A 22,820-nucleotide genomic window follows, 5' to 3' on the forward strand; every position below is an offset into this window, starting at 1 on the left:
GGAGTCCTAACAACACATAAATCAAGGTAGTAAACCAAGGGGAGTTGTTAAACCAAGATTTAAACCATCCTTGGGCCCTCTCTCTCCCTCTCTTCCTCTCTCTCTCTCTTCCTCTCTCTCTCTCTACCTTTGCCATTGAATCCTTAAGTATCCTCCCCCAACCCCCCCACCATGGTCTTCAGTATGTGCTTCCCAATGTTCCACTCCCCCAGGTAGCACAGAAAAAGTGGTCCCCCACACACACACTGATGGGCCTGCTACTGGCTTCTCTCATCTCAGGGGCACACATATATGGGGGTTTCTCGCAGGACACTTCTCAACTTTGAGTGTTCGCACCCTAAGCCCCACCCTCTGAGGCCACTTTTAGCACACGGTTTAGATTCAAAAGTCCTTTGTCCCCCACATTCTGATAATTCCTGTCCTTGTGTCTCTACTGTAGGGATATCCCAGGAGTCAAGGCCTGCTGCTAACTTACAGAGATCAAAGACAAGGTTCGGCCACCAGGTATAAGGCATTATACTGTAGTGGACCAAGCTACATCCCCAGTGGCTGAGAGTACTTGTCAAGTCACTTTGGTAGGGTTGTGTGGGGTACTGAGGCTCAGCATGGGAAGGAAGATACACCGTAGCCATCTAATGGTTTCTCTGGCCTTGCAGAAGGGCAGGTGATCTTGAGCTTGAGGGGGTTGCTCAGGTGTCTGGCTGCTCTCCAGTTGGCATCAGGTGCAGGTGCTGATCTGATATGAGTTACATGAACCCAGGCAATTACTCCATCCACTTTATCAGAGATGGGTGGTCAACAACACCAGGAACAGCCCTTTCCACTTTGCTTACCTCTGGGGTACCTGCATTATACAGGGCACTAAGTGTAAGCCACAATTCCTGGTGGCTGACCTAGAAAGCTTGCAATCAAGCCATAAGATCCTTGTCAGCCCGAAAAGTCACTTCTGGGAGGGGGGGGTCAAGAGCTGGGGTCAAGGGAGTGAGGGTCCCACACAGGAGGGATGTTCTGGGCTCCAAACAGGGCAAGGACAAGGGACACCACCCACCCAGCGCCAGTTTTCAAGGGCAATTTAGTTAAGGTCTCTTTTTAGGGTTCTGTTCATTCTCTCTACCTGCCCTGAACTCTGGGGACAGTATGAACAATGGAGCTTCCAATTAGTTCCCAATATCTCTGCCAATCCCTGACTTACCTTAGAAACAAACAAACAAACAAACAAACAAACAAAAAACCAATTACCTTGGGCATTCGGAACCTTGGGAAGATTTCTTCTATTATCTTCTTAGATACCACGGTAGCTGTTTCCTGCTTGTTAGGGAAAGCCTCAACCCATCCAAAGAAAGTATCTACAAACACGAGAGGGTATCTGTACTCATATTTTCCTGGCTTAACTTCTGTAAAATTGGCCTTCCATTATACTCCAGGCCATTCTCTTAGGTCTTTTGCCCTGCTTACTCTTGGCTGCATAATATTCACTTACTGCCATATCGTACACTGTTCTACTATCTCTCTGGCCCAAAACCTGAGGTCCACTATATATACTTTAGATCCCTTAACTGCTTGGACAAGCTTTTTATCCCCTAAATGAGTCCATCTGTGCATTTGACCTAGTAAGTCTTTTGCTTGCTTTCTGGGGAGTATACTTTTTCTTCTTGTGTGTGCCGTTGTCCTTCCTTCTCTAGGTAATAGTTGGTAGGGTGGCTAGCAATCTGAGTCCTTTCTTCTTCCGTATATTTTAAGTGAGGCCCTGGTCCTCAGCTAGAATCTGCTGGCAATCATTAGCTGGCCGGTTGAGTAAGAGTGGCCAAGTTGGGGGCCACTGGTGACGTAAAGGTCACCCGATCTGAATTTAGCAACAGAGTCCGATAATGAGTCATGCGGGCATTGGTCAGCCATCAGTCTGGGGCTGGCAAACAACACTCTTCAAGGCATGGGAAGCAGTCACAGTCAGGTCCTGCCCCAGTCAATTTGTCAGCATCTTTAACTAGAACCACCGCTGCCGCCACTACCTGTAGGCGAGCAGGCCACCCAGCAGCAACAGGGTCTAATTTCTTTGACAGATAGGCAACTGGGTGCTTCCCGGGACCCTGCCGCTAAGTGAGCACCCCCTTGACTATCCCCCTGTTCTCAGCCACATAAAGGTGGAAAGGTCTACTGGCATCAGGCAGTCCTAGAGCAGGGGCCTCGAACAGAGCCTGCTTAATCGTGTCAAGAGCATGTTGCTCTTCTTCCTCCCAAAGGAAGAGCTGTCAGCTTTTAGTCAGGGGATTGGGGGTTGGGGGCGGGGAAGCAGCCAATTAAGCAAATCCTGGGATTCATATCCGGCAGAACCCAGCTATGCCCTGAAATTCCCATACCTGTTTGGGGCTTTGCGGAAGAGGGATGTGCCGGACTGACGGTCTCCTTTCAAGCAGAGCAGCGTTGGAGAGCCAGTGCCAGCTGTCTTTCAGCAGGTAGCCTAAATAACTTACTTTTCTCTGGCAGATCTGGGCCTTCTTGGCTAAGGCTCTGTATCCTAATCCTCCCAGCTACTCCAAGAGGTGTTTAGTGCCCTCTAGTCAGTCCTTTTTAGTCCTGGATCCCAGGTTTCTTCACAGGCAGGAGGGAAGTATTCCAAGCCGATTGGCACTTCCGCAGGATCCCTTGTTCTAGGAGCCTGGTAATGTGGACCCTAATTCTGTCCTGAGCCTCCTTTGACGTCTGATATTGGTGCGCAGACACTGGGGAGGCTTGAGCTCTGAGCTCCACATGGATGGGGGAGGGTTGGTTGATGGCCCTCCCCATCTCTGTCATCTCAGCCCAGGCCTGGGGAAAGGCCTCAAGCCACCAGTCTAGGTCCTGGGGTGCCCTGTCCGAGGTCTCAAACAACTTTCGTTAATCCTCTAGCCTGAGAGTCAGGACTTGGAGTGGTTCTCCCTGGGGGCCTTTTAACTTGGGGCCCCTCTGAGAGGAACTGAATCTGGGCTCCCATTTTGGTGAGCAGCTCCCGGCCAAGGAGGGGGTGGGGGCAGTCTGGGATAACCACGAAAGAGTGATCAACTGATCTTCAGGTAGTCCATGAATATTGTTTGGTCTCAGTGGCTCCTTGTACCCATGATGTTTTTTAGACATGGGGCCATCTGTTTGGGGAAGCACTGAATGTTGTGTCCTGGTGTCTACCAGAAACTGAATAGGTTTCCCCTCCACCTTTAGAGTTACCCTGGGTTCGGGTAGGGGTTCCAAACCCCATCACCCCTCCCACCCCCAGTCGCTTTCTTTGCCCAGGGCTAACACCTTCTGACATTTTTCCCAGATTGGAGCTTTTCTCCCTGTTTCTTTTTGTTGGGCCACTCTTGGGCACAGTGGCCCCTCTCCTTGCAGTACACTCACTACCTTTGTAAGGGATTTTCTGTCTCTGATTGGAGTCTCTCGTCTCTGCTTTCCCTAACCACTGTAGCTAAGATTCTCTTTAAATTCCTTTCCTGTCACCTTTCTTTTTTCATCTCCCTTTCATCTTCTTCCTCTCTCTTTCTCTGCTCCTTCTCCTCCTCTCTCTCTCTGTTATGATAGACTTTCTCAGAAACCTATATTAAATCTCTCTCTTTTTTAAAAGATTTATTTATTTATTTATTTATTTTATATAAGTAAGTACACTGTCACTCTCTTCAGACACATCAGAAGAGGGCATCAAACCCCATTAGAGATGGTTGTGAGTCACCATGTGGTTGCTGGGAATTGAACTTAGGACCTCTGGAAGAGCAGTCAGTTCTCTTAACCACTGAGCCATCTCCCCAGCCCTATATTAAATCTCTCTCTCTCTCTCGCTCTCTCACTCTCTTGCTCTCTCGCTCTCTCTCTCACTCTGCCTCTCTCTCTCTCTCTCTTGGTTTTTAGAGACAAGATTTCTCTGTGTAGCCCTGGCTGTCATGGAACTCACTCTGCAGACCATGCTGGCCTTGAACTCAGAAATCCACCTGCTTCTTAAAGGCGTGTGGATTAAAGTGCTGGGATTAAAGGCATGTGCCACCACTGCCCGGCTTTAAATCTCTTAACAACTTATCTTGTAGTCCTTCTAGCCTCTGAAGCTTTTTCCTGATATCTCTACTACTAGTCTGGTCTATAAAAGTCATAGTCATGGTAGCTTTGTGATCTTCACTGCTGAGGGTCATAGGGTGTATCCTGACAGAATGCCTCCATGAGTTACTCTAGAAAAGCTGCGGGTGACTCGTCTTGTTTCTGCTTAACCTCATGTACCTTGGTCAAATTGGTGGGGCCTTAAGACCTACCAACAGGCCTTCTGTAAGGGTAAAAACTAAAACAGCTCAGTAGAGACCACAGACAACTTGGCAAAGACCGCAGGACAGCTTGCTGAGCTTGCTGAGGATAGACATAATAAAAATATCAAGCCCCTGTAGGGACAAGGTGACCAGAAATGTAGAAACAACCAAAGACATATCTTGACCAGTCTAAACATGCCCAAGTGAGTAATGGGCCATCTGGTGTTTATCCTAGAAGGCCTGAGGCTTCATGGTCAAAAATAGTGGGTCATCCAGCCTATCAAAATGATTGCTTACGCAAAGTGCTGATGTTTGAAATATCCAATCATATGTAACCGCACCAGAATTTCACGTTTTTCCCTTCCCCTTGTGCCTCCCCCTATAAAAGTTCTAAACTTCCTGGGCTCTTCATCGAAATTCTCTCCCCTGCGTGGGATGAGTTTCAATCCAAGGGCCCTTGTTAGTAAACTGCCTTTTGTCATTGCATCAAGTCAGTCTCTCGTGTCTCCTTGGGTGCGCGCTGATCGGGACTTGAGATGGGGTCCACTTTCTGGGTCCTTACACTTCCACCCTGCGCCTGGTCCATTTGGCTGGGGCAGACACCTAGCTGGTCTGCTCCTTTGGAGACACCTTGTCCTGAGCCACCCTAGAGGAGCCACTGCACTCAGAGCAGAGGGTAAGAACCCTCATCCACTACCACACGCCCCAGAGTTACAACTGGGAGCCAGGGGTGCTCAGAAACCATCAGCCACCCAAACTCCGCCCCTCCGGAATACTACTTCCCTTCCACCCCACGCCTGGTCCTTTTGGGTGGGGCAGACACCTAGCTGGTTTGCTCCTGTGGAGACACCTTGTCCTGAACCATCCTAGAGGAGTTGCTGCACTCAGAGCAGCAGGATTTCAGGATCCCAGAGGTGGTCTGAATCCCATGAGTTCTTCCACCCAGGAGCTTAAGATCACAGGAACACAGAAACATCTGGACTCTGAGGAGTTCTGACACAAGGAAGATAACTGGAAAGACAGACTCCAGTTAGACACAGTGAGCACAGGTAACACTAGAGATAACCAGATGGCGAAAGGCAAGTGCAAGAACACAAGCAACAGAAACCAAAGTTACTTGGCATCATCAGAACCCAGTTCTCCCACCATAGCAAGCCCTGGACACCCCATCACACCTGAAAAGCAGGATTCAGAATTAAAATCACTTCTCATGATGATGATAGATGTCGGGAGCCGCATTCGCCATCGCGAAATGGCGCCGGCTCCTTGAATGTGCGCTTGCGCAGGGCGCGCCGGCTTCCCGCTCCCCGGTTCTCGTCAGAGCCAAGCTTGAATGTGCGCATGTGCAAGGCGCGAAAACTGGTATGTTAATTAGGCGACATTTAAAGAGCCAATGAGCATGCGGCACGTCCTCCCAGGGCTCTATATAAGCCGTGGGTTCTGGGGCTCGAGGTCCTTCGCCTCACAACCATCTAAAAGAGCTGTAACAATAAACTGCTGTAAAAAGAATCCTGAGTGTGGCGTTCTCCTTATCGGCGAGGCGGCGCGTCACAGATAGAGGATTTTAAGAAGGACAAACGTAACTCCCTTAAAGAAGTACAGGAGAACACAGGTAAACAGGTAGAAGCCCTTAAAGAGGAAACACAAAAATCCCTTAAAGAATTACAAGGAAACACAACCAAACAGGTGAAGAAACAAAACCATCCAGGATCTAAAAATGGAAATAGAAACAATAAAGAAATCTCAAAGGGAGACTACCCTGGAGATAGAAGATGTAGGAAAGAGATCAGGAGTCATAGACGCAAACATCACCAACAGAATACAAGAGATAGAAGAGAGAATCTCATGTGCAGAAGATACCATGGACAACATTGACACAACTGTCAGAGAAAATGCAAAATGCAAAAAGCTCCTAAACCAAAAGATCCAGGAAATCCAGGACACAATGAGAAGACCAAACCTAAGGATAATAGGTATAGATGAGAGTGAAGATTCCCAACTTAAAGGGACAGTAATTATCTTCAACAAAATTATTGAGGAAAACTTCCCTAACCTAAAGAACGAGATACCCATAAACATACAAGTAGCCTACAGAACTCCAAACAGACTAGACCAGATTTTTCTTTGAGAAAAATCAACAAGATAGATAAACCCTTAGCCAGATTAACCAGACAGCACAGAGACAGTATCCAAATTAATAAAATCAGAACTGAAAAGGGAGACATAACAACAGAAACTGAGGAAATTCAAAAAAATCATCAGATCCTACTACAAAGGCCTATACTCAAAAAAAACTGGAAAACCTGGATGAAATGGACAATTTTCTAGACAGATATCAGGTACCAAAGTTAAATCAGGAGCAAATAAACCATCTAAACAGCCCCATAACCCCTAAAGAAATAGCAGCAGTCATTAAAAGTCTCCCCACCAATAAAAGCCCAGGACTAGATGGTTTTAGTGCAGAAATCTTTCAGACCTTCAAGGAAGACCTAACACCAAGTCTCTTCAAACTATTCCACAAAATAGAAATGGAAGAAACACTACCCAATTCGTTCTATGAAGCTACAATCACACTCATACTTAAACCTCACAAAGACCCAACAAAGAGAACTTCAGATCAATCTCCCTTATGAATATCGATGCAAAAATACTCAATAAAATTCTAGCAAACTGAATCCAAGAACACATCAAAACAATCATCCATCATGATCAAGTGGACTTTATCCCAGGAATGCAGGGATGGTTCAATATTCAGAAATCCATCAATGTAATCCACTATTATAAATAAACTCAAAGGAAAAAAAAACCACATGATCACCTCACTGGATGCTGAGAAAGAATTTGACAATATTCAACGTCCCTTCATGGTAAAAGTCTTGGAAAGATCAGGAATTCAAGGCCCATACCTAAACATAGTAAAAGCAATACACAGCAAACCAGGAGCCAACATCAAACTAAATGGAGAGAAACTTGAAGCAATCCCACTAAGATCAGGGACTAGACAAGGCTGCCCACTCTCCCCCTACCTATTCAATATAGTACTGGAAGTTCTAGCCAGAGCAATTAGACAACAAAAGAAGTCAAAGGAATACAAATAGGAAAGGAAGAAGTCAAAATATCATTATTTGCAGATGATATGATAGTATACTTAAGTGACACCAGAACTTTCACCAGAGAACTCCTAAACCTGATAAACAACTTCAGCAAAGTGGCTGGTTATAAAATAAACTCAAACAAATCAGTAGCCTTCCTGTACATGAAAGATAAACAGGCTGAAAAAGAAATTAGGGAAATGACACCCTTCACAATAGCCACAAATAATATAAAATACCTTGGTGTGAATCTAACCAAGCAAGTGAAAGATCTGTATGATAAGAACTTCAAGTCTCTGAAGAAAGAAATCAAAGAAGATCTCAGAAAATGGAAAGATTCCCACGCTCATGGATTGGCAGGATTAATATAGTAAAAATGGCCATCTTGCCAATAGCAATCTACAGATTCAATGCAATCCCCATTAAAATCCCAACTCAATTCTTCACAAAGTTAGAAAGAGGAATTCTCAAATTCATTTGGAATAACAAAAAACCCAGGATATTGAAAACTATTCTCAACAATAAAAGAACTTCTGGGGGAATCACCATCCCTGACCTCAAGCTGTACTACAGAGCAATAGTGATAAAAACTACATTGTATTGGTACAGAGACAGGCAGGAAGATCAGTGGAATAGAACTGAAGACCCAGAAATGAACCCACACACCTATGGTCATTTGATCTTTGACAAAGGAGCTAAAACCATCCAGTAGGAAAAGGACAGCATTTTCAACAAATGGTGCTGGTTCAACTGGAGGACAACATGTAGAAGAATGCAAATTGATCCATTCTTATCTCCTTGTACAAAACTGATGTCTAAGTGGATAAAGGACCTTCACATAAAACCAGATACACTGAAACTAATAGAAGAGAAGGTGGGGAAGACCCTCGAATACCTAGGCACAGGGAAAGTTCCTGAACAGAACACCAATGGCTTATGCTCTAAGATCAAGAATTGACAAATGGGACTTCATAAAATTGCAAAGTTTCTGTAAGGCAAAGGACACTGTCAATAGGACAAAACGACAACCAACAAATTGGGAAAAGATCTTTACCAATCTCACATCCAGATAGAGGGCTAATATCCAATATATACAAAGAACTCAAGAAATTAGACTCTAGACAACCAAATAACCCTATTAAAAAATGGGGTATAGAGCTAAACAAAGAATTCTCAACTGAGGAAACTGGAATGGCCAAAAAGCACCTCAAGAAATGTTCAGTATCCTTAGTCATCAGGGAAATACAAATCAAAACAACCCCAACAATCCACCTCACACCAGTCAGAATGGCTAAGATCAAAAACTCAGGTGATAGTAGATGCTGGTGAGGATGTGGAGAAAGAAAAACACTCCTTCATTGTTGGTGGGATTGCAAGATGGTGCAACCACTTTGGAAATCAGTCTGGTGGTTCCTCAGAAAATTGGACATAAAATTACCTGAGGACCCAGCTATACCACTCCTGGGCATATACCCAGAAGAAGCTCTAACATATAACAAGGACATATGCTCCACTATGTTCATAGCAGCTTTATTTATAATAGCCAGAAGCTGGAAAGAATCCAGATGTCCTTCATCAGAGGAATGGATACAAAAATTATGGTACATTTACACAATGGAATATTACTCAGCTATTGAAAACACAATGAATTCAAGAAATTCTTAGGTAAATGGATGGAATAGAAATTATCATCGTGAGTGAGGTAAGCCAATCACAAAAGAACACACATGGTATTCACTCACTGATTATTGGATTTTAGCCCAGAAGCTTGAAATACCCAAGATTCAACTCACCGACCACATAAAGCTCATGAAGAATGAAGACCAAGTAGGGGTGCTTCAGTCTTTCTTAGAAGGAGTAACAAAATACTCAAGGGAGCAAATATGGAGACAAAGTGTAGGACAGAAACTGAAGGAGGGGCTGTCTGCAGACCATTCCACCTGGGTATTCATCCCATGTGCAGTCACCAAAGGTAGACGCTGATGTGGATGTCAGGAAGTGCATGCCGATAAGAGCCTGATATGGATGTCTCCTCAGAGGTCTGCAAGAGTCTGACATATTCAGAGGCAGATGCTCACAGCTAGCCACTGAACTGATCATGGAGTTCCCAAAGGAGGAGTTAGAGTGAAGACTGAAGGAGCTGAAAGGGTTTTCGACCCCATGAGGAGAGCAACAATACCAACCAACCAGAGCCCCCAGGGTCTAAGCCACCAGCCTGGGAGCACTTATGGAGGGACCCATGGCTCCAGCTATATATGCAAGGGAGGATGGTCCTGTCAGGTATAGGTGGGAGAGGAGATCCTTAGTCCCATGAAGGCTGTGTGTGGGGGGAATTTGAGGGTGGGGAGGTGGGAGTTGGGGGGTAGGTGGGGGCACATCCCCATAGAAGCAGGAGGTTGGGGGGTGGGATAGGGGTTCCTGGGTGGGAGGGGGGAAATGGGGTAAGGGGAGAACATCTGAAATGTAAATAAAATATCCAAAAAAAAAAAAAAGAAAAAGAAAGGAAAGAAAAAAGACCTGCTAACAGAGGCTGGTGGTAGACTTTCAGGTGCCCCTTACCTTCTGCCATAATAAAGTCCCAGTCAGTCAAGTAAGGGAAAACCCACTGCTGATGACAGCCAGGTCAGTTGATGGTACCCACGTGACTGAGGTGACATTCTTTCTAGTCTCCAGGAGAACATGCTCTTTCTCCTTGGTTGTGAAAAGAACCTGTAGGATCTGTTGACAATCATCTCAAGTGGGCTGGTGGGTGAAAAGAACAGATTCTAGCAAGTTAGTAAGTCCCTGAATCTTGGAAGACTTCTTTCTTCTGCTCATGGCCTCTGGGTGGCTCAGGCTGCGTTTGGAGTGCCAGGACCGTGCTAGGAAGAAAAGGCTGGATCCAAAAAGGAGGGTCGGTCATGAGTTCTTTCCAAACAACCATGTCACCACAACTGACAAATGATGTGCTCGCCCTTGGACCTTATCCCAGTGGTTCAAAATAAGGTTCCAAGTTGTGGTGGAAACTTTTTGTCCCATGTCCAAAAATTTCACCAGTCCTAGCCCAAAAACAAGACAAACACCAGACAAACCAGGCACCCTTGCTTCAGAAGGGTAAAAATGTAACACAGAGAGAGACAATCAATACGTAGAAAAATCACCCCTGTCATGGGTGGAAAAATCCAGTAACCAGGTGACTTGGTGGGGCTGGATCTAATGAAGGGGACTCTCCCAACTTCCTCCAGCTTCCTCACGGTGACTATGTTAAGGCATGTCTCTCTGGTGTATCCCCACAGGGGGTCGATTCCCAGCCAATGCACCAAATGTAAGATTCTGACAAGTGTTAGCTACTGGGGACCCCCACCCCCACCCCAGTGAACCACAAGGAGCTGGCCATTGATGCAAAAGCAAGAGGAGTTTATTTTTCCAGCATGCTGGGGTTATCCTGCATCCAAAAGGACAGGCAATGCCCTCGAGCAGCCTATTTGGCTAGTTTTTATACAGTTTTCAGGGGTAAAATAGATCAATAGCCACTAGGCACAATGTGATTGGCAGAACAGTGTGACTTTTAAACTGATTGGTCCTTAGGGAATGTGTGTGGGGGGGGGAGGGGCAATGGTCAGCCACCCTGAGGAATGTGTCTACATGCTCTGTTCCCTCTATGGTCTTCCTGAGGAATGTAATTCAGCCTCTCCCTTCAGAAAGGGGTCTGGTGGAATCTTCCAAAGGCTCTGAGCTGACCTGTTCACAATAAGCTGGCAAGTGCTGTAGCCACACAAGTCACTCCAGAATACCATTAGGGATATACAGTAGGCACAAAGGATTCCGGGATAGTGTGATGGAGAAAAGAGCCCAGAACATGGAGGTCAGAAGCACTGGAGTTGAGCAAAGGTAACCAGCCATGTGGCAGAGAATAAATTATATATTAAGTTATGGTCTAACTAGGGAACAGCTAGAGCCATGACCTAGGTAGTTGTACAAATATTTGAGTCTCAGTTATTTTTCTGGGACCCTGGGGTTGAGAGGAAAAACTCAGGAATTACAGTTGGCACCCAACCTGGGGCTTAAACCAACAACCCTGGGCTTAATAGTCCCATACCCTGCTGACTGAGATATATCTTAGAATGGACATGTTTAGCACAAAAACAAAGTAAAAATTAAAAACATATATAGAAAATGTTTCTGAATTGATTCTGAATGGAAAAATGAGACTTTATCAATTAACAGGCACAGACCCAACAGAGACAGTGGTAGCTCTTACTAATGGTGAGATTGCCTCATTATGGGCAGAAAATGCACACTGGCAAAGAGCTTGCAGCCACTTTTGGGAGATATTAACAGGAAACACCTAAAGAGTAAGTGACTTCAGTTTAAAACAAAGAGCCAACTGGATTCTCTCTCATATAGTAAAAGGGACTTCAACTTCTCAAGCCCCTACATTCTATACTAATGCAGATAAATCAGGAAATACAGAGTGTAAGTCACAAGAATAAGTAAGGTGGCCGAGAGTTCTTATGATTCAGTCCAAAAAATCAGAATTATATGCAACTCTTATGGCATTATTAGATTTTTCAATAATCTCCTAATATAGTAACTCAATATCGTGATTCTAAATAGACAGAGAGAGTTGCAATGCATATAGAAACTGCTGATCTAATTCAGAATCGACTTCACTGTTTATTCAACTGTAAGTGATCAGAAATACAATCATCTGTTATATAAAACACATAGGAGGTCCCACATGGCTCTGCCAGGCCCTTGGCCACAACGTAATGATGAAATTGAGCAGCTATTGATAGGAAATGTGTTACCAGTTTTGAAGTTTCATAAAACCCACCATGTTAATAGCGAAGGTTTAAGTAAAAGTGTCCTATCACTTGGAAACAAGCCAAGGAAATTATGAAGAAATAGTCTACTTGTTCTTTATATAACCAAATTCTGTTACATGCAAGAAGTAACCCTAAAGGTATTAAAATAAATGAAATTTTGCAAATGAATGTGTTTAATTTTTCAGAGTTTGGTAAACTGTAATATGTACACCATACTATAGACATATATTCAGTATTCCAATGGGCAACTGCTTTAAGTTCTGAAAAGGCTGATTCTGCAGTTATGCATTTATTAGATGTTATGGCAATTATGGGGATACCTGAACAAATTAAGACTGACAATGCTCCAGTACATGTTTCTAGTAAAACGGAACAGTTTTTGCAGATTATAATATAAAGCATATTACAGATATACCCTACAATCCTACAGGACAAGCAGTTGTAGAGACATCCAATTGTACTTTAAAAGAGATGTTTAACAAATAGAAAGAGGTAACAAAGACCCCCAGAGATAGAATACATAGTGCATTATTGACTTTAAAATACTTGAATGCTAATGAACAAAAACCAACAGCTCCTGAGAGACATTGGACTATGGGGAAAGAACTTGCTGAACTAAATCATCTTGTATATATTAAGAATGTTCTTCCTTGTGAATGGAAGGAAAGAAATGTATTAGGCTGGGGGAGAGGCTTTATATATATTTCTACAGGAGATGAAAAACTGTGGCTTCTGTCAAAATTGATAAAAATCAGAGATATGCTAGGGGGAGACTCCTGAAAATCTTGGTCACAAACATGAAGAAAAAAGTTATCAAAATGAAAAAGGCAGGTAACGTATACTTTGATCCTGCTACAAGGGGACAGCTCTGAGATTGGCTGGAACTTATCTATACATAGCCAATAGATCCTGTTGGCTTCAAAGTCCTCGTAACTTATTATTACATGCCATCCTTTCATGTGGCATGGATGGGATTTATATTGCAGTTTGTTTATGAAGTTCAAACTAACTTAAGCAAGACATATGTCTTTCATTTTCTCTAACCAAAAGCAAAGGATCATCTTTAAATGATCTGTGCACAATGCGTATTTAACACATATGTTTATGCAAAAACATATATTATTTGTGGGAGTTTATGTGCTTTTAGAGCAAAATGACCAGCCACCAATGAAGGCAAAACAAGGAGCCCAGGTGATCTAGCCTCACAGACTTTCTCAGTTGCTGATTCATCAAACTTGCTTCCAGGACAACTTCAAAGCAGCTAGCTCACTAGGTCCAGCCTTCCTTCCTTCCTAGTTTAAATCTTACCTTGTAGTTCTCATATTTGTTATTATTGTATTGGTTTATTGATGTAAGAGAAAGAGTCTTTCATTGGACTAAAAGGTAGAATTGGCCAGGCGGTGGTGGCGCACACCTTTAACCCCAGCACTCGGGAGGCAGAGGCAAGCGGATTTCTGAGTTCGAGGCCAGCCTGGTCTACAGAGTGAGTTCCAGGACAGCCAGGACTACACAGAGAAAACCTGTCTTGAAAAACCAAAAAAAAAAAAAAAAAAAAAAAAGGTAGAATTGTAGAGAGAATCTCTTGGGGACTGTACGGTTGTATCACTTGTCAATATAAAAACCCATATCCTATAGGAAAGGGTAGAATGAAGATAGGACATCCAGTAGGCAGAAAGGATTCTGGGATAGAGAGGAGAGAGCCTAGAACATGGAACAGGTCAGAAGCACAGGAGCTGAGCAGAGGTAACCAGCCACATGGTAGAACTTAGAGTAAATAGAATACCAAGTTATGATCTAATCATGGAACAGCCAAAGCTTATGACCTAGGTTATTGAAAAACACTTAAGTCTCAGAGTTATTATTCTAAGAGCCTAAGGCTGGGGCAAAAACTCAGTTTATACAGGCATGTTTCCTAAAACTTTTACTAGAATGTAAAGACACTTAATACAGGACTGATGCTTTTGTGTTGTAAAACTTATTTTAAAAATCCTGGCATGGGTTCCTTCCTGTCTTTGACCATTTATGTTCCTGGGCCACACACACACACACAGCCTTCATATTTAATAAGCCTTAAGCAGCACAATAGCCGGGCAGCTGCCTGCCCTGCATGCTGCTAGAATCTACCTCCTTCCAGTAACTCCGAGTTTGTTACTACTCACTAATTTCTGTGTTCCATCTTGGCTGGTCTTGACTCCAGCCAGCCCTCTGAGCCTCGCTCTCTTGGCCTACAGCATTCTTCTTTCTTCTCTATCCCAAGCCTGTGCTGGCTCTCTCTCACCTTCCTCATAGTCTCTAGCCCCAGGAAACCTAAACCCTGCCTATATCTCTTCTCCCCAGCTATTGGCTGCTGCCATCTTTATTTACCAATCACAATTAACTGGGGGCAGGTTTCCAGAAGCTATGTGAAGACTCCAGATCTTGTAGGCCAGCACTTAGCATTACAATTAGTTTAGCCTTATAGGAGATACAACCTCAACACTTTTGTTTGTTTGTTTGTTTGTTTGTTTGTTTGTTTATTCGAAACAAGTTCTCTGCATTACATTGCTCTGGCCATCCTGGAACTTACTGTGTAGACCAGGTTGGCCTCAAACACTCAGAATTCACCTCCCTCTGCCTCCTAAAAGCTGGAACTTTGAGGCATGTGCCACCATGCCTGGCCTGTTTCCTGTTTTTAATACAATTGTTTCACTGTAGCAACTGCAATAGAGTATCAATTAAAATAATCTGGGCTTTTAATTTCTCCTTTTCAAGAAATATTTTCATAAACTCAAGAAATGTTTGTCAAAGTTCTTTGTGAATTACAGAATAAATGTTTCTGTGGGATAATAATATTTTGGGTTATTAACTTGAGTTTATTCTTGGTTTCCTGATTATCTCCCCCTTTTCTCAACTTGGCTCAATCAACTGACTCTGTGTTCATGCTTCTATCAAAGAATGTGCCTCCCACCATAGAATGGTCACCCTGGTTAATTGTGGTTGGCTAATGTTTTAAATGTTGCTGGAACTGGTCACTGCCTGTGCCGTGCTGGTTATTCAGTATTTAGAATATTAACTACCATTGTGGCTGGAAGGTAGAGGAAATCTGAAAGTGTATTAACCTGGCTCCGGAAGCTTGAGTCCAGATTTCGAAAGAAGGGGGAGGATTAAAGTGCAAGCAAAGAGTTCTGCTGTTCCTTCTGGAAACACAGCCAGGGCCAGATCCCCTGGAGGGCATAACTGTGTGGTGCATCTTGGCACTCCTGTCTCTGGGTGATCTTCTGGGGACTCCTTCATCCTTAGTTGGACATAGAAGTGGAAGTTAGACTAGCCTCACAGAGAGATGTGTTCAGGTCAGTGGTCCTCTGTGTTTACCCAAACTCAGCACTATGTGAGATTCTAGGGCAGCAGTACAAATCTATGCAGGGAGAGGCAGGCTGAAGGGACTCCAGGAAGGAGTACGGTTAGTTTCCCCTTAGTCCAGCAGAGTGCCTATGTTAAATGGGAATTAATTGGAACATAAGTGATATTTCTTGAACATTTGAATTCATTCTCATGATTATGCTAAAACTTTCTTTGCAGCTGGTAGCCAGTTTTGTTTTTTGTTTATTTGTTTGTTTGTTTTTGGTTTCCAAACACAAGGTTTCTCTGTGTAGCCCTAGCTGTCCTTTAACTTGCTCTGTAGATAAGCTGACCTTGAACTCACAGAGATCTGGCTGTCTCTGTCTCCTAAGTACTGAAATCAAAAGCATGACCACCACTGCTTGGCTAGCCAGTTTTACTAAGCATTTCATAATTGAATTTAGACAAGAAATCACTAGGAGACCATGTGACTATTATAATAATATTTTAAAACATAATATATACTTTCTTGGTATGCCTACTTTATTGGTTTGAATGAGAATGTTCCCATAGGCTTAGATATTTGAACATTGGGTTCCCAGTTTGTGGTGTCTTCTGGGGATATTTAGGAGGTATGGCTTTGCTGGGGGAATATGTCATTGGATGCAGCCTTTGAGATTAAAATCCTCGTGTCACTTCTAGTTAGATTTTTCTGCTTTGTGCTTGACGTGTGAGTTCTCAGCTTCCAGCTCCCCTTCACATGCCTGCCACTTGCTTCCACACCTCCCCGCCGTGATGGCTCCTCATCTCTCTGGAACCATAAGCTAAAATAAACTCTTTCTTCTGTAAGATGCCTTGGTCCCAGTATTTTATTATAGTAGCAGAAAAGTAAATAATACACCCAGCTATTGCATAACTAGAACACAGACTCAAGAATTAGGGAATTAACTCAAGGCAGAGAAAAACTCTGGGCATCAGATTTGCCTCAACTGACTCAATACCAAGAGACAGACTTCACCTCTGGTTCCTAGTATTGACATCTGTACTGGATGGTTTTGTGTGTCAACTTGACGCAAGTTGGAGTTATCACAGAGAAAGGAGCCTCCCTTGAGGAAATGCCTCCATGAGATCCAGCTGTACGGCATTTTCTCAATTAGCGATCAAGGGTGGAAGTGTCAGCTTGGGGGTGGTGCCAACCCTGGGCTGATGGTCCTAGGTTCTATAAGAAAGCAAGTTGAGCAAGCCAGGAGAAGCAAGCCAGTAAGCAGCACCCTCCATGGCCTCTGCATCAGCTCCTGCATCCATGTTCCTGCCCTGTGTGAGGTTCTGACCTGACTTTCTTTGGTGATGAACAGCAATGTGGAAGTGTAAGCTGAATAAACCCTTTTCTCCCCAACTTGCTTCTTGGTCATGGTGTTTTGTGCAGGAATAGAAACCCTGACTAAGACAACATCTTTCATTTCCATTTGCCCATCTGTCTTGTTCTGGCTTCTTTCCCATACTTCCCTATGTATGAAACCAAAATTAAAGTAGTTACACTTTTCATTTCTTAACATTTTATTTATTCATAATATTGTCCTCTTTCCCCTACCTAGGAATCAGGTTTTATTTTGGAGGTGTATATCCAAAAAACTTGGAAGTTTGTGGAAACTTACTCTCAAATTTCCCTGGACATGACTTCGAGGCCATCTGAGGGAAGGGCTGAATCTCTGGTTGTAGGGGTCTGTTGCAATTTGGCAATGAGAAGCTGGGGAAATTGGCTTCAGGAAGAGTGAGAACTTCACCTGTATTCAGTGGAGGGAGTCGGTAGACATATCCGATTTGCCGGTGGAAAGAAAAGAGTCCTTTACCTGGACCTCTTTTTCTTGAGTGTCTATGTGGTGGACCATAGCCCCGATGATACTGACCTTTGAGTTCTTGGTTATTGGAGGGTGGGTCACAAGGTCCATAGTCAAGGAAATCATGTCCATGGGGATGGTGACTGTGGGGGTGATGTCCATGGGGGTGGTCACCATGAGGGTGGTGTCCATGGGGGTGTGGTCCATGAGGGTGGTGTCCATGAGGATGGTGTCCATGGGGGTGGTCACCATGAGGGTGGTCATCATGAGGGTGGTCTCCATGAGGATGGTGTCCATAGGGGTGGTCACCATGAGGGTGGTATCCATGGGGGTGGTCACCATGGGGGCGGTGTCCATGAGGATGATGTCCATGGGGGTGGTCACCATGGGGGTGGTGTCCATTGGGGTGTGGTCCATGAGGGTGGTGTCCATAGCAAGGATGCTCACTACAATTGTGATTATGCGGGGGTCTATGGATAGTACCAGAAGGAGGGGGATGATCAGGGGGCAGTTGTGGAACTTGTGGTCTGTCTGAGTTATCTTTTCCTTCTGGTGGAGGTGGACATCCGAGTTCATATGTCTTCTGGGTATGATGATGATCCCTGGACCTGCTGAGCTTACACAGATGTTTGTCACAAAGAGGATGCTCATGGCCCCAGCGGGGTTTCATGTCACTCCTGTTTTTATGATCCTGGTAAAGGACACAGAGACATGAATATAATTCTGTAAGAAGTTAGATGTTAGGTTTGACTTAGACTGGAGGCTCTCAAAGATTTCACAAAATGATTTAAAAAGTAGAGTACCAAAAAAGCCCTTGAATTTTTAAAAATTACTTTTATAATATGTAGGGGTTTGCCTGCATGTATGTCTGTGTACTTTGTGTGTGTATAGTGCCTGTGGAGGCCAGAAGAAGGCATCAGATCCCCTAGAACTGGAGCTACAGACAGCCATGAGCTGACATGTAGGGCTGGGAATTGAACCCTGGTCCTCTGGAAGAGCAGCAAGTACTCTTAACTGCTGAGCCGTCTCTCCAGCTCTGGTTCTTAGATTTTTTTTCTAGCTAAATTACATTTAAAATAAAAAAGAAATCTGTTGTTGAATAGCATTATTACTTCCCAAAAGGAATATGACAAGTCAGAAAGCTAATGCCAGTGTTAAGAGTGGTCCTTTTAATGGACTACATGCTGTTTTATGAAAAATTGTATTAACCTTATTTTTCTCATTTCACTGAAAAGTGATGACGCTCTATCAAGGAACGGTAACTGTCTGTCAAACCAGCATTTCTGGTGGATCTGACATTCCCAGCACAGTCCCAAGACACTCTCCAGAAGACAGACTCTTAACCTCTAAGTCCTCAGCTTTAGCTTTAAAAAACAAACAAATAAAAAGCCAGAGTCTTTCTCTATAGCTCAGCCTGGCCTGGAACTTGGCTATTTTTCTATTTCAGCTTCCCACATGTTGGAATTATAGTTGTATACCAAAACAGACTTTAACTAAAAAAAATTATGGTTAGGCATGGTGCTGCACCTATGGCTAGGTGTCACAGTGTATAACTTTAATCCCAGCACTTAGGAGCCAGGGGTAGGCAGATCTCTATAAGTTTGTGGCCAGCTTGGTTTACATAGTGAGTTCCAGATTAGCCAATGCTAGATAGGCCTTGTCTCAAAAAAACAAAGCAAAGTAACAAACAAGTAAACAAATAAAATCTATGGAGCCATGGTTTTGGTGACAACAAACCTACTCCGTGACTCTGTGTCTCTTTCTCTCTCTTACACACATGCACATGCACATGCGCATGCACACGCACATACCCATCACAAGAACCAAACGAACCAAATGTACTATGTGAGAGAAATTATCACTTGGTCTGTCTGGTCCTGCTCATGATGAAGGATGATGCTCAGCCAACCCACCTCAATGTTGAAGACTTCACAGTTTACGTCAGTGTGTTCTGGGGTTTCCAAGTCAGAGGCTTCTATACTGTAGGACAAAACTGCTCTGCAGAAGCCAAAGACCTTCAAAGAGAAATGCCTGTTAGTGTGTGTAAGAGGAGTACACAGTGAATGTGTTCATATGTGTGTATGTCCACAGGGGTGTGAAAGTTTTCAGCCAAGAAAAACTTTAAATGGACAAGAGAAAAGGGGCCAGGTCTGTGTCTTCCTGATGGAATCATTGATATACATGCACCACACCCAAACAAAGAAGGAAAAGGAAAGACGATACTATCACATACAGCAGCAGCTCTTTTTTATTGGCACATAGTCAACACTTGGATGAAGTACTGGCTCCACAGGCTTTTATCAGACTTCTGTGGGTTTCTTCCATGAACAGACACAAGCACTGTACTTCTGAATGTAGTACTAGGGACACACGTCCTGCTGCCCTTAGGCTAGTGTTTCTGCAATAAAGACCTGGGTTGCTTGTGGCTAGGACAGGAAATGCTGTTGGAGATAGATTTGTGTAGCTGGCAAGTGCTGGGAAAGGCAGAGATGCTAAAAATATGGACTTGCTTGAGCCCTGTTAACGTGAGTGTCTGCTGGCTCTAACTGGCTGGCATGCTGTGTTCCAGAAGCCCCTAAACCCATTTGTAAAAGGGCAAGAAGACAATTCATTTCTGGAAAAAGCTATGCATTGAGGCTATCTGTACAGTTTTGAAGTCAAAGAGACCTATATGAATGTGGACTTGCCACCTACCAGCAGTGAGAAATGAACTGTACAACGGTTCTGAAATTCAGTGTTTGTAAAGGAGTGGGATACCCACAGGTACAAGCAGCTTTAGTTAAGTGAGGGGAGGCTGCTAGCTTCCCCTTCTCCAGCCTTCACGACTCTGCAGTTGGTTTTTAGCACCACACAAACACAACAGCGTATTTGTCTTTTGTGGCTTCTGAGGAGGAATCTACAACTGGCTCAAGTGGGGAATTTGAGCAGCTGGAATGTATATACATATATGTATACATATACATGTACATACATATATGAACAGAACAAAGTTCCATGTTGCTAACACTAATCAGCTAAGAGTACACAGGTAAGTGTCAGGCCTCATCCCAGGGTAACTGAGCCAGACACATGCATCTCCACAGTGGGGACGTCAGGAAGCTCAGCAGACAATAGTGTATGTGGAGATGCTTTGTAAACACCAAGATACTGGGTGCGTTAGTCATTTTCTCATCACAGTGACCAAATACCTGCTAAGTGAGGACTAAAGGGAAGAAATATTGGGCATCGTTAGTAAGAACTTCCAGCAGATAATTCGTCAATTTTACTAAGAAAGAAGTCCTAGATTCTAACCAAGATTGGCAGGACCACAGTGATATCCTCACTTGTCATCTGGAATAACTGCAAGGGTCAATACTTGGTGTGGATGGCCTTAGTATATGCTGGTTACTAGCTCACTAAGCCTTGAGTCTTAAAGAATTGAAGATTCAATTCTAGGCATATTTATATAATGTCATGTATATTCTGAAACCATTTCCCCATCTGCAAATCAGAATGAGTATGCGTGCTTAAGTTCTAGGGTGGCGTGAACTTGTGTATGAGGAGCCCCTTGGGGTAGTGGGCACTCTCTAAAGGACAGTGCGTCATACTTACCGGAGGGTATCTGGGGAAATGCTGTGTGGAACAGTTCCTCACCGAGAATTCCACGTAGTAATTGGTTCTTTCCCCTCCTCTCTAGAACAGAGGAATCAACACAGTTTCATGAGCATAGAAGCTAAGAGGAAAAGTAATAGATACCTATTATACAACATCTTGTATAACACTAAGGGAATTAGAATGATGAATGCATGTTATTTTCCTTCGGTTTCTGCTGAATAAAAATGTATTACATCAGTCATAAGAGAGTGCCATTCTCCAGAAATTCTGTAGTATACAGGCAGGGGCATAGCAGGGAAAACACCCTCCCTGAGCTCCAGATCCTCATTCTTGGGGGTGTCACTGTTACTTCTTTTTCATTTTATTTACGTTTTTATCTGTGAGGTGTTTTTCCTGCATATGCTTCTGTCCAAGGAGGTCAGAAAAGGGTGTTGATCTGGATCAAGAGTTACAGATGATTGTGAACCAAACCATTATGTAGGTTCTTAGAATCCAACCCAGGTCCTCTAGAAGAGCAGTCAGTGCTCTGAACCTGTGCACCATCTCCCCAGCCCTATTCCCACTGGTTTGATGTGCTTCTCTTTACAGGCTTTGTCCACATGTGAGAGTGTGCAGACATTCAAATACTTCAGATACATGGGCTCACTTGCTAAGTATTGTTTTGCAACATTCCTCTCCCCTCTTGCCAGTGCCTGCTGGTTCAGAACATTCTGCATAGGAAGCCACATTGTATTCATTCCCATTGCTTGAAACACCATGATCTATTTAATTTTCTCTTTTCAAAACACTTGGCAGAGGCTGGGGGAAGATATTTCAGTAGTTAAGAGTACATACTGCCTTTTCAAAGAACGAGTTCAATTCCCCATCTCTCTTTCTCTCTTTCTCTCTCTCTCTCTTTCTTTCTCACCCACACAGAGGGAGACGGAGAGGGAGAAGGAGAGGGAGAAATACATAAGTCTTAAAAATACATATTTTTTAAAAATGCTAAAACATTAACTCCACATGACAGCTCTGGGTGGGAGGCACTAGAACTCTAGATCTACAAGGCAGAGATTTTAGCCTCAGCTATAAAGCTGGCCATTCATGGCGAGGCTCTTTGTCTGAGCCTCAGTATTCTACCATAAAGAGTCTAACACTGGATGGTTTTTAGTGCTAAAATAATCCAATAATGCTCTTGTCTTTCTTTTGGCTTTCTTTTTCCTGTCAGATAATAATTCCATCCTCATCCCATTGTCTCTTCAATAAGAGAAGGTTATGGGATTGTTGTTCACTAAACATCAAAGGCTGCCACGATTTAAAAGGCAGCTGCCCAGGTAAGGCTGGTGTACAGGACGAGCAGCTCAGCTCACATCCGCCAGGCTGGGGTAGTAGGAACTCACCGCTCTTATAACCCGTTCTGCCTTCTCCACTCTGAAAGAGGCAAAGTCACCATTCTCCCTTTTGTACTTGTCAAGGGCTTCCTGGGCTTGCTTTCTGTAGAGCTCAGAATCCTCAAAGAAGTCAAAGAGTACAGGACTATCTTTGGTGTTGCGAAGTGCTGAAGAGACTAGGGAAAGGAGAAACACAGTGATGCCACAGGGTCAGAGTTGGAAGCAGCAACGGCAGCACCAGGTCAGGATACAGCACATGTAAGCACAGCCCCGAGGGTGACACTGTTATTACAGACAGGTTAATCAAAGGTTAAAGTAACTTGTCAAGATCAATCAGTGAGGCAGGAGCTGTTCTTCCCTTCTGCTCTGTGTGACCTCCGTCCATGATGCCACGCCCACTCCGGAATTTACAAGTTGCTACTTTAATCTACACTTCCTATCTTTGTCAAGGAGAGAATGGCAGCTTTAAGTTAAAGCTACAGAAAATGATTGAGCACAATCTCTCTCTCTCTCTCTCTCTCTCTCTCTCTCTCTCTCTCTCTCT

At 43.8% G+C, this 22,820-nt stretch overlaps 1 protein-coding gene across 1 annotated transcript in view; it reads right to left on the reverse strand.

Annotated features, from left to right (window-relative positions):
* Positions 1-17,013: 17,013 nt before the first annotated feature.
* Hrg (histidine rich glycoprotein) overlaps positions 17,014-22,820 on the reverse strand; it is a 10,286-nt gene continuing 4,479 nt past the window's right edge. Inside the window, exons 4-7 of the mRNA XM_028779699.1 lie at positions 22,286-22,452; positions 20,904-20,984; positions 19,226-19,327; positions 17,014-18,003 (exon numbers count right to left, since the gene is read on the reverse strand). Coding sequence (XP_028635532.1) covers positions 17,080-18,003; positions 19,226-19,327; positions 20,904-20,984; positions 22,286-22,452 — 1,274 coding nt within the window. The 3' untranslated portion in view covers positions 17,014-17,079. The remainder of the gene's footprint in view (positions 18,004-19,225; positions 19,328-20,903; positions 20,985-22,285; positions 22,453-22,820) is intronic.

The sequence above is a fragment of the Grammomys surdaster genome, unplaced genomic scaffold (genome assembly GCF_004785775.1).
Source record: "Grammomys surdaster isolate TR1022 unplaced genomic scaffold, NIH_TR_1.0 361, whole genome shotgun sequence".
NCBI lineage: Eukaryota > Metazoa > Chordata > Mammalia > Rodentia > Muridae > Grammomys > Grammomys surdaster.